The 11,533-nt window shown below is 40.2% G+C and overlaps 1 protein-coding gene across 4 annotated transcripts in view; it reads right to left on the bottom strand.

Moving 5' to 3' along the window:
- Positions 1-10,597, bottom strand: part of Rbm27 (RNA binding motif protein 27) — a 72,596-nt gene extending 61,999 nt beyond the window's left edge. For 3 of the 4 annotated variants that reach the window (XM_005380678.2, XM_005380676.2, XM_005380675.2), the window contains exon 1: positions 10,336-10,596. In XM_005380678.2, coding sequence (XP_005380735.1) covers positions 10,336-10,394 — 59 coding nt within the window. In that variant the 5' untranslated portion in view covers positions 10,395-10,596. Of the gene's footprint in view, positions 1-10,335 lie in introns of all 4 variants that reach the window. The other variant, XM_005380677.2, reaches the window with a different exon arrangement.
- Positions 10,598-11,533: the final 936 nt, after the last annotated feature.

An 11,533-nucleotide genomic window follows, 5' to 3' on the forward strand; every position in this document is an offset into this window, starting at 1 on the left:
TCCCAGTACCAAAAAAAAGCTGCAAGTAGTGGCACCTGCCTGTAATCCAGCAGTTTGGGAAGCTGAGGCAAGAGGATCATATGTTCGAAGTGTCTCAAAATAAAAAGTAAAAAAGTAAAAAAGGTGGGGGTGGGTAGCTCAGTGTGAAGACCCTGGGCTCGATTTCTAGCACCTCAAAAAAAAAAAAAAAAAAAAAAAAAAACCAAGAAAAAACAGGATGACAATAAATAAAACTATCAGGCAAACAACGATCATATCCCTACAAAACACTAGTCAATCCAACTAATCTTCTGCAATACTTAAAACTTCCACTGTCGGGGGCTGGGGATTTAGCTCAGCGGCAAAAGCGCCTGCCTGGCAAGCGCAAGGTCGTGAGTTCGGTTCCCGGTACCGGAGAAAAACCAAAAAAAGAAAAAAAAAAAAACTTCCACTGTCAACCAGAAAGTTAGTTAAGTTTCAGCTCACGAATATCAATCACATTCCAGTAACTTGGCTAGTGTGGTGGCTCACTCCTGTAATCCCAGCATTCAGGAGCCTGAGGTAGGAGGATCGCTAGGTGTTCAAGACCAGCCTGTGCTACAAAGTGAGTTCAAGGACAGTCTGAACTATACAGTGAGACCCTGTCTCAAAAACAAAAAACAAAACATTACAATAACTTAATTATTAGTAAACAAAAAAATACCCTTATATCTTTCTAGTTTTTAAAGTTCTTCTTTAATAAAAGATTTTTTTTTCTTGCCAATATTGCTATGGGAAAGGCTGGTTCTTTAAACATCTATGCACCAAATTCTAAGAGACAAAGCTAACTTAACATGTTCCCACCAGCATGAACCACTGGTGGTACATGCGTAACAGTTCCATCAGGAGGCTTTTATCACCCAATGGGACTGTCCTATGTCACCTGATGGGACAGTCATGCATGTACCACCAGTGGCTCAAGCTGCCAGCAGCGAGACACACAAATTAAGGCCTTGTTGTGAATTTGTTAAACAATTATGAACAAAAGTTGAAGTACGATAGAATAGTGTCAAAGTGTCAAAATGATGAGTTACATATTATTAAAAACATGCCATTTGAAAGGAAGTTTTAAAAAGATTTTCCTTAATTTAAAAATCTAAATTACATTTCAGGAAACTGTGAACTGTCCAACTGCTAAATCCTTTGTCAGAGACTCAGTCTACTGTACAGTCTAGGCTGGTCTGGAACTGGTACCCTTCCTGCCTCATACAGCTAGTGTTACAAGCATGCATCACCATGCCCAGGCCAACTGCTAAATTCTGAAATGTACATACATATTTTTTGTATATTTGAATTTGTTAACAGTATTTTTAAATACTTAATTAAAAACCAGGTGTGTCTGTGTGTGTGTGTGTATATAAAAACGTCATTTTTTCAAAAAATATTATACATGCCATGTTCACCTTAGGTATTCCAGGAACACCTTAAAATAGTAATGTGTAAGTAGGGATAATTTAATTTCACTCAAGAACAAAATATTTAATCAGTGTAGCTCTACATTCATAAAAAGGGAAGAAAAAGAAAAAAATCACATTTCTACCTTTACTTAGAAAGTTCAGATCTGAATAAGGATATTGTGACACAGAAGAAAAACACAGAAAATAAGAATGACAGAAAACGCCACTGCTATTTTCTCTAGTGTTGTCAGAACCTTTAAGAAATCTCATGACCTGACTGGACTAATTCTAGGTAAGTATATGAGGTTCCTAGTAAGAAACAAGCACATCATCCGGATTACCAGATAAAAAGGAACAGGTTCAACAAGCCCAAATATCTTTTACATAACTCAAGACTCAAACTCAAAAAAGTAAAGGTATGGTGGCACAGGTCTATAATCCCAGTGCTCTGGGAGTCTGAGGAAGAAGGATTACAAACTCAAACCCAGACTTGGCAACTTAGCCAAATTAACTAAACTCAAAAGCAAAAAATCTTCTGGGGATGTAGCTTAATGCAAAGGTCTTGGGTTCCATTTCCAAAACCACAATGAATGAATGTGCAAATGAATGTAGAGCTAAGCTGCTCCTGGTAAGACATATTTTGATGTGATGCTGTTACAAATCAAGATGAACAGTTAAGAGAAGGTAAAATAATACAAAAGAAGCTGGGCATGGTGGCATAGGCCCATAATACCAGTACTCTGGGAGACTGAGGCAGGAAGATCACAAGTCAAAGCTTAGCCAGGCTTAATGACTTGGACAGACCTTGTCTCAAAATGAAAAAACAAGGAGAAAAACTGGAGATGCTCAGTGAGAAGATCCTAGCTTTAATCCGTCAGGTCAAGAAAAAAAAAGAAAAGAAAAAATCTAAACCCTAGGAAAAATGATCACAGATTCTACTTTTATCTGTTAGTGAACAAATGATTAATAATAACTCAGCATTTTACACCAGATGCAAAGGCATGTTTACACCTAAAGGAATAAAAGCACTCAGCGGCACAGCACCTGCCTGGCAAGCACAAGGTCGTGAGTTTGATTCCTGGTACCGGAAAAAAACCAAAATCAAAAAAAACAAATAATTACTTTGAGATATATATATATATATACACACATATATATATATAGAATGAAATGATCACATTCATCATAGGGAATTTGTACCTGTACGTAATGTATGTTGACTCTTTTTTTCCCCAATCCCCCCCCCTCCTTCAACTCCTCTCGCCATCCTAATTTACAACAGAAATGGAATGAAAAGAATTCTTAAATTTTGGTACCCTGCCTATGTTAAATATACATGTTTCTGGACAGAAAAGGTAATAATACACATTTTAAATTATTATCTGAAGTTGTAAATTTGCAAAGACTACATAATTCACTCCAGATCAGGTGGAAAGCATACCTTTGGAACTAAAACTCAGCTGTAATTCCACACAAATAGAAGCAATTTTAGAGCACCCTTTTTTTTCCTGTTTTTTTGGTTTTTTTCCGGTACCGGGAATCGAACTCACGACCTCGCACTTGTCAGGCAGGTGCTGTGCCTCTGAGCTAAATTCCCATACCCCTGCACACTTTTCTAATGTATATCTGCAAGACAAATAATGATTCCTAAGTCTCAACTAATAGTCACCTTTTACTAAACACAAAGAATTAACAAATGAAATTTTGTAAAACTTTAATGAGGATTCCTTAAAACTCACACTTGCGTATCACACACCTGTTGTAATCCCAGCACTTAGGAGGCTAAGGCAGCAGTATTGCTGTGCATCTGAGACCAGCCTGAACAACACAGTGAGACCCTGCCTCAAAAAACTAAAAAGAAAAAAATTCACATCTGCATAATATTATAAGATGTTGTAGTTATCTGCTAAATTATTTTTAAAATAAAATCAGAGCCAGGAGTAGGGAGAGACACCTACAATCTCAGCACTCTGAGAAGCTGAGGCAGGAAGATCACATGTTCTAGCCCGGGGAATTTAACAACCTAACAAGATGCTGTCTCAAAACAAAGTGAAAAGGAGGGTGAAGGGATGCTGCTCAGTGCAAAGGCCCTGGGTTCAACTCCCAATACTTCAAAAAATTAAAAAATTAGAATTTTTACTAGAAAAACAAGAAATACTGCTCTAAGAATGCCTTATTTGTAAAATTCTCAAGTTTGTCTTTTCTTCCTTTTTCTTTTCTTTTTTTTTCTTTGAGACAGTTTCACTGCAGTTTGGGCTGGCCTAGAACTCACTTTGTAGCCCAGGTTGGCCTCAAACGAGGATTCTCCTGCCTCAGGCACCCTAGTGCTAGGAGGCTGAATAAAAAGGATTGCCAGCGTGGGCTACATAGTGAGCTCAAGGCCAACCTGAACTACACAGTGAGACCCTGTCTCAAAAAACAAAAATAAAACCCAGAAACTTGTAATAGAAAAAGTTGAGTCAAGATAACCATTCTCTTGTTATTGGAGGTTTATGAACAATTATGCATCCAAAGGGATGGTTATAAGAACACATAAACATGAAGAATGCTTCTGATGTCAGAAAAATCAAGGCATAAAATTTCTGCTTAGAACTCCATGAAGGTTCACACACATAAATAAACATCCATAATTTTATTTTCTCTTATTTCTAGTTTTCTTTAATGCAGTAATAAAGATCCCATCTCAATACTATCATATTGGAGATTAAATTCCAAACTATGGGGCTGGGGATGCAGCTTGGTGGTAGCACATCTGCCCTGCATGTGTGAAACCCTGGTTTCAATGCTCAGTACTGCAAATTTTATGGAACACCAACATTCAGACAACAGCACTTTCATCTTACCCTTAATTAATGGACTTTCCTGAAAGAATGTGATATGAAAAAAATACCCCAAGATTTGTTTGAGGGTAAAATATATATATATATACATTTATCAGTTGCAAACATCAGTTTGACGACTGGACTACAGCTCCTTCAACAGTAACCACTACTAAATACACACACAAAATTAGACAACTAAAAAGTATCTTTGTGTGTACACACCTGTGCAGGCACTCCACCACGGAGTTACTTCCCTAGCTCAATCTTACTTTTCTAATTGTCAACAAACGTAAATAGACATGAGGATATTCATTTGTTTAAATATTTACTGTTAATTAAGTAGCAAGTATCTTACTTGGTAATGGAATCTTGCCCTCTAGTCACATAAGAAATGGATGTGAAATAAATAATTATAAAACAAAATAACAAATGGCATAAAAGTAAGTAATGACAAGAAAAGGCAGTAGTAGGAAACATAGGGCTATAAAAGCAACTTCTGGCTTCTAGCCTATAGCTGTTGGGCCAGGAAGAATGAAGTCAGACATATTTAGGAGGCAGACCAAGGACAAAAGAACAAATATGTTCTTAACATAGTAGACTAAGACTTGCCAATAAGTCTTCTGGCCAAACTAAGTCCTGTTTATGAAACCGTGAATGGTCTCCCTAAACAAGCCTCATCACACTTCACAGGCACATTAATTCTGTGAAAACACTACTATACTGTAGAAAAATTCTAATACTTCTCAATCTTGGGGCTATAGCTCCAAAATACTCATTTAACTCAACTAGTTTATCAGGAACTCAGGTTTAGGAACTGTAGATGATTTTTTTCCCTCCCACTTGGGCAACTGTAGAGATTACTAACCTGAGTTTAACTTGACGAGGATTACAAACCTATAGCAGCATGTAAATATTAGATTCAACCAAAGTATACCTGCCATGATCTTTGAGCAAAAAATACGAACCAATAAAATAATCTTAGTGAACCTTATTGCTGTCTTTTCTATCACAATCCAAGATGACAACATACTCTATCTCTTGGTGTGTTTAAAAAGACACTGAGGGGCTGGGGATTTAGCTCAGCGGCAAAAGTGCCTGCCTGGCAAGCGCAAGGTTGTAAGTTCGGTTCCCGGTACCGGAGAAAAACAAAAACAAAAACAAACAAAAAATAAATAAATAAAATAAAATAAAATAAAATAAAAAGACACTGACATGGCCAGAGCGCACAAAAACTGCATTATCAAGTGTATGACTTTCACTAGCAAATCATCTTCTCACTTATGGAACCAACTAATTGTGCCTTCAATGAGACTGATTAATACTTTTTAAATAGTAGTGATGTTTACCATTAACAATCAACTTACTTTTGCAGTAAGTTTAATGTATTCTTATATTTCAAAACCACTAAAATTTACAGAATTGAATACAAAGTACTTTTCATAGTTTGCATCTTTAACATATGCATGAGTAGGTAAATTAATTAGCTCTGTTTAAGAAAGGTTGGACAATTTCTCCAAAATCACATGACGAATCAGAGACACATTAACTAGAAACTAAATGTCCCTAATTCAAAAAATGATGCACTATTAGAATACATAAATAAAATTGTCCAAATTTACAAATACCAACACTTTTTTTTTTTTGAGACAGGGTCTCACTATGTAGTTCAGGTTGGCCTTCAACTTGCTATGTAGCCCAACCTGGCCTCGAATTTACAGTGCCTCCTGCCTCAGCCTCCAGAGTGCTGGGATTACAGGTGTACACCACCACACCTGGCAACCATCACTTTTTAAAAACACACAATACAAATTTTTACAATAAGCCAAACAAGCAAATGTAAGTGTTTACTTTTATATTTTTTAATATAATTTAAATAACTTTAGAATTCAGACTTTAAACATACTATGTTTGGTAGAAATGCAGGTCAGTTACTGAAAAATGCTTGCCAGAACTATTTTGGTTTTTTGAGACAGGGTCTCACTATAATACCCCAGGGCCAGTCTTAAACTTGCAATCCTCCTACCTCAACCTCCCAAGTTACATGAACCTTTTCTAAACTTACAAATTTCTTCAGTGATTCATTTACCTCCTAGATGTATTTTAGAACCTTATTTTTAAGGAATGTACATACTTAAAATGAGCATTCGTTTCTGGTAAAATGAAACTACCACATCTCCAAACGGTGCACAATCCCTACATAGTCTCTCTGACTAGGGTATCTAGGACATTTTGAATGTGAGGAAAGATGAGAACCCCAAGAAGATGTTAGTCTGTTTATACACTTGCAAGGAACTGGCATAAACTGCTTGACTAAGATATGGTTTCCCTCCTCTTCACTACACGGCCAACAGAAATGGCTTTTCCCAACCTACTAAGGGAATTAAAGAGTTATTTCTCCCAGGCTCCTTCCTCTGTCCTCCAGTAACAGTAACAGGCATGTTCCCTGTCTACAAGAGGCGCAGAAAGTGACAGAAGCTATAAGACTCCATGACACTTCTAACTGGTCTATAGGAATAATGACGTGAACTGAATTTAGAAACACCTCTTGTCACATGCTTTCCTTTTACAAGTTTGTTCAGGGGCAAAATGTAACATGCTTAAAAACCCTTGAGCATGAGAAGCTTTTATGAATTTAACTATAAATTAGGCTCAATAAGAAAGTGAAACAAGTGGTGGCAAACGCCTGTAATCCCAGCACTCGGGAGGCTGAGGCAGGAGGACCCCTGCGAGTTTGAGACCAGCCTGGGCTACAAAGTGAGCTCAAGGCCAGCCTGAACTGCATAGTGAGACCCTGTATCAAAAAGACCAAAAAAAAAGAAACAGAAATCAAGGGCAGAGCCATACTGTGATTCCAACCTAGCCACTGCAACTACCATATCTCAAAACCTAACAACTGCTCTGAAATACTATGTTGTAGCCACAAGTCGTTCTGCTATAAAATTTTCTTGAATTTGAAATATGCAAAAAAGTACATTTATAAACACTGCCCAGGTTTGCATATCACTTAAGGATTCCTAAACAGAAAATAATCTCCCAAATAACATACCAGCAATAAAAATACACGTGATATTTGCATTTACTATTTCTAACATCTTCCAAAACCAATACTTCTATGAATTTTTTTTCTTATATGAATTTAAAATAAGCATTTTTATTTTGTACTTCTAGGACAGCCATCTACACTGTTAAGCCTGAGCAATAATCTTAATAGTGTTGTTTGTTTTGTGGTAACGGGGAAACTAGAGCCTGGGCACTGTAGGCAAGCACTCCATCACCAAGCTACACCCCAAGCCCAGGTCATACTTTTTCTTAAAAAAAAAACCCTTAAATGAAAGCCAGGTGTGGTGGTGCACACCTGGAATCCCAGCATTCTGGAGAAGAGGCAGGAAGATGACCACTAGTTTGAGGCCAGCGTTGACTACATGATGAGTTCAGGACAGTGTGAACTACATAAAGAGGCCTTGTCTCAAAAATAAGCCGAAAAACCTGAAAGGAGTAACAAGCACAAGCATGATATGTGTCTTAAACTGAACATGTAGCTCAAATGGAAAAGCAAAACACAAAACTTTTTTTTTGAAACAGGGTCTCACCATGTAGTTCAGGCTGGCCTTGAACTCACTATGTAGCTCAGGCTGGCCTTGAACTCACTCTGTACCCCAGGCTGGTCTTGAACACATCGCCAGGCCCCTGCCTCAGCACCACCCCTCCCGCAAACCCAGTGCTGGGATTACAAAGGTGCACCAGTATGCCCAGCAAATAATCATTTTAAGACAATTTTTACTCTCTATTCTTTTTTTTTTTTTTTTTTTTTTTTTTGTCTTTTTGAGACAGGGTCTCACTATGCAGTTCTGCTCACTTTATAGCCCAGGCTGGTCTCGAACTCTCAACAATCCTCCTGCCTCAGCCTCCTGAGTACTGGGATTACAGGCGAGCACCATATGCTTATCAGTCCAGCCAAAAAAATCCCTAACGAAAACACGCTTAGTAAGACGTAGTTTCTATTCAAACTAAATCTTGAGAATAAAGAACAAAAAACAAAAGCATTATCCAGAGCAAAATAGGTAGCTTCAAAAAAATAAAAACAAAGAAAAAGTATAATATTAAAAGTTGTCACATTCTACCTAAGACAGAATATACATTTAATACTTTTGAAAGGATCTCTATCGCTAAAAATCAGTTTATATAGAAAACCATCCTCCCCAAAAAGCAACAGAAATACTGGTGGTACAAAATTGACTTTTTAATCTATAATAATATAAAGATAACTAAATTTTAAATCACGGATGTTTTCCTTTTTTCAGTATTCTGCACGTAACAGTTTCAGGAAACCTACCTTATTTCCAACTTTTACATCACAATCCATCTCCATTTTGTGCCCCAAAACACTTTAACGTAGAAAAAGTAAGATGCACTTTCAAGGGGCCCATATCCTTCTACAAAACTGCCAAGTGTGTCCACCAGCCATTTCACTCTCACCACACCACCACTACAAGATTCAGAAGTTCTTACCGCACATTTATTCATTCACATACTTGTCCTGCTCAAAATGCATCACCACTCCTAGCCTCAGAACATCCCTTAGGCTGTGTCCCTCACCCGTGCTGTCTGCACAAGGCTAACACCCTGGAGTACAGCCGACTCTTCCTAGAGTTCACCGCAAGGAACCAACCAAACAAAAACAAGAACACAAGGTTTCTCAGGAAGACCAGGAACAGATCAGTTGGGAAGCAGCCCGCTGCGGTCTCCCAACATCCCAACTTTATCAGGCCTCACACCTTCCTACTCCCTATCTCCACCCCTACAACACTCAATTTTCCACAAAAGCAATCTGATCTAATGAATCAAAACCTGTCCAACTCTTCTCTTCCCTTCCTTACAGACACCCCTAACCTCCAGGAAGAGGATAAAAAGGAATCAGAAATGAGGAGGGGGCAGTAAATTTCCTTTCCTGTCCATCAGAGTCCTACTCTCCTCTTTCTAAGGAACCGGAAGACATCTCCCCGTACCCTCCATCCTTTCCTTTCTTCTCCACCCACTTGGAGTTTGCTCCACAGACCAGCCATACCCTGGAATCCCCCCAAATAAATACCACAAACAACCTTGGCTCCTTAAAAGTTACAACAAAAAAAAAAAAAAAGAAAGAAAGAAGAAGAAAAAGAAAAACGGCAGCAGCTCTGCTATCACTTCAAAGCTCCTTGATAATATCTCCACAACTATCTAACACTACCCAAATATTTTAAAAGGACAAGTCTGTTGCTCCTTCTTGCCCCTCAAAATTAATCCCACAACCAAATTACCTTCAGTTATCCTAATCTTTCAACATTTCCAAGACCCTTATCCTAGCCGGCGTGGTGGAGCACGTCTGTAATCCCAGCACTCTGGAGGCTGAGGCAGGAGGATGGCTGCAAGTTCGAGCCCAGCCTGGGCTACAAAGTGAGCTCAAGGCCAACCTGAACTGCAGAGTGAGACTCTGTGTCAAAAAAAAAAAAAAAAAAAAAAACCTTGTCCTTTCGACTACCCTTTTTATTCCTCGAATACTTGTATCTAAAAAAATAAATAAAATGCCTAGACGCTGCAGGTACCTTCCTTTTAAGCCCCTACAAACATTACACAGCAGTTGCAGCCCTTTCCTCTTTCGAACTTATAAAAACCTCAATTTTTTTCAACCTCTCATGGTATCCAAAAATCATCGGCTCTCCTGACGCTAAGCCCTCTGTAATGCCTTACAAACCCTGCTATCGTGTTTACCAGCTCCCAACTTCGAGCCCCGCCATTCCCACACTGCGGGCTCACCAGAAACTACTCACTTCAAGGTTCGCGCTATCCTGCCCCAGTCTTTTGAAAACGCGCTGGGCGCTCGGCTTCCAGACCCTCGGGTCCCGGGTTCACGCTGTTTACCAGCCAGCCTGCTAGCTCCTTCAGGGTCTCAGTGTTCGCGTCTAAAAAGCCCTCAGCAGCCCCGCGCCTCCCCCGGCTCTCCCAGCCGCGTTTTGAACCCCCGCAGCCCCTCGGCCCTCCCGGCCCCGGCGCCGCGTTTGTGTTTAAAAAGCCCTCGCGTCGCGCCGCCGCCGCCCCCCGGCCCGGCCCGGCCCGCTCACATCGGCTCCAGTAACTTGGCCAGCCAGGACTTGAGGGCATCCACATCCTCTATGAGCATGGTGCAGGGAAGGCGGGCTCGGCCGCCGCTCTTCTTCAGGCCTGCCGTGGGGCTCCCCTCGCGGCGTCCTCGCGCTCCCTTCACACCTCCCAGCGCCCCAGCCCACCGAGCATCTTAGGAGACTTCCACCTACTCCCCCGGCCCGGGCCTAACAGGAACTAACCCGAGAGCCCTCGCTCAGCCGTACATGAAGGTCCGGGGAGGCGGGAGATAGCACCGAGTGGCGGGCGCCGTAACCAATAAAGGAGAGAGGGCCGTGCGCGCAAGGCCAATGAGAAGACTCGCTCGCCCCGCCGGCCGGCAGCACCCAGTTAGGGAGAAGGGATCTAGCAAGGTAGGTAGAGAGTTTAAGTGAACTCCTGGTGCAAGATGGTATCTTGGAGAAGGTGCTGTGTCTCTTAAAGGAGCCGCCGCGCCTTTTTTGACCACGCCGCCTCCGGTCGTGGAATACCGGTGTCGGCTTCTGGGAGTGCCTGGGGGAATCCGGAGGGCCCCTCATCCTGCTTCCTTCCGCTCTCTCTTTTTTTTTTTCCTGGAAACACACACTTGTGCCCCGAAATGACTCAGCTGTAGTAAATCTGAAGCACAACGTGCAATTACGTTCATCTTACTTTTTTTTCCTTACACACTCATTTTGATCTACATGCGTATATTTTTGCCGTTGTGCTTAAATTACGTAGACTGTTTCAGACAACCATGCCTGGAAACCCAATCGTCTTTAAAACGTGGCGCTCGGATGTAAAAGGCTGAGGCCATTTCAGTTTTACTAGTATTATTTAATAAACGATTTATTTAACAAGAAAAAATGATTCCGGGAGGCTTTTCTAAGAACACAAAACTTATTTTCATTGCACATTTAAAATAAGGTTTTTTGGGGGGGGCAGGGAGGATTTTGATGAGCAGCAAAGCTTTTTAAAAATATAATTGTAAAGGAAAATTAGAAATTAACAAAATAGGCGATTTAATTTGTACTAAGAAATTCCTTCCAGTATTCTAAAATTGCTGGCTTTAAAATAAAATAACTGGCTTATCACTGGTGTTAGAATGTTTTATTCAGTACCACATACAGCCCCTCTGCTGTCTCTCTCTCTCTCTCTCTCTCTCTCTCTCTCTCTCTCTCTCTCTCTCTCTCTCTCTCT

This window comes from Chinchilla lanigera, unplaced genomic scaffold (assembly GCF_000276665.1).
Source record: "Chinchilla lanigera isolate Chin_1 unplaced genomic scaffold, ChiLan1.0 scaffold00014, whole genome shotgun sequence".
Lineage (NCBI taxonomy): Eukaryota > Metazoa > Chordata > Mammalia > Rodentia > Chinchillidae > Chinchilla > Chinchilla lanigera.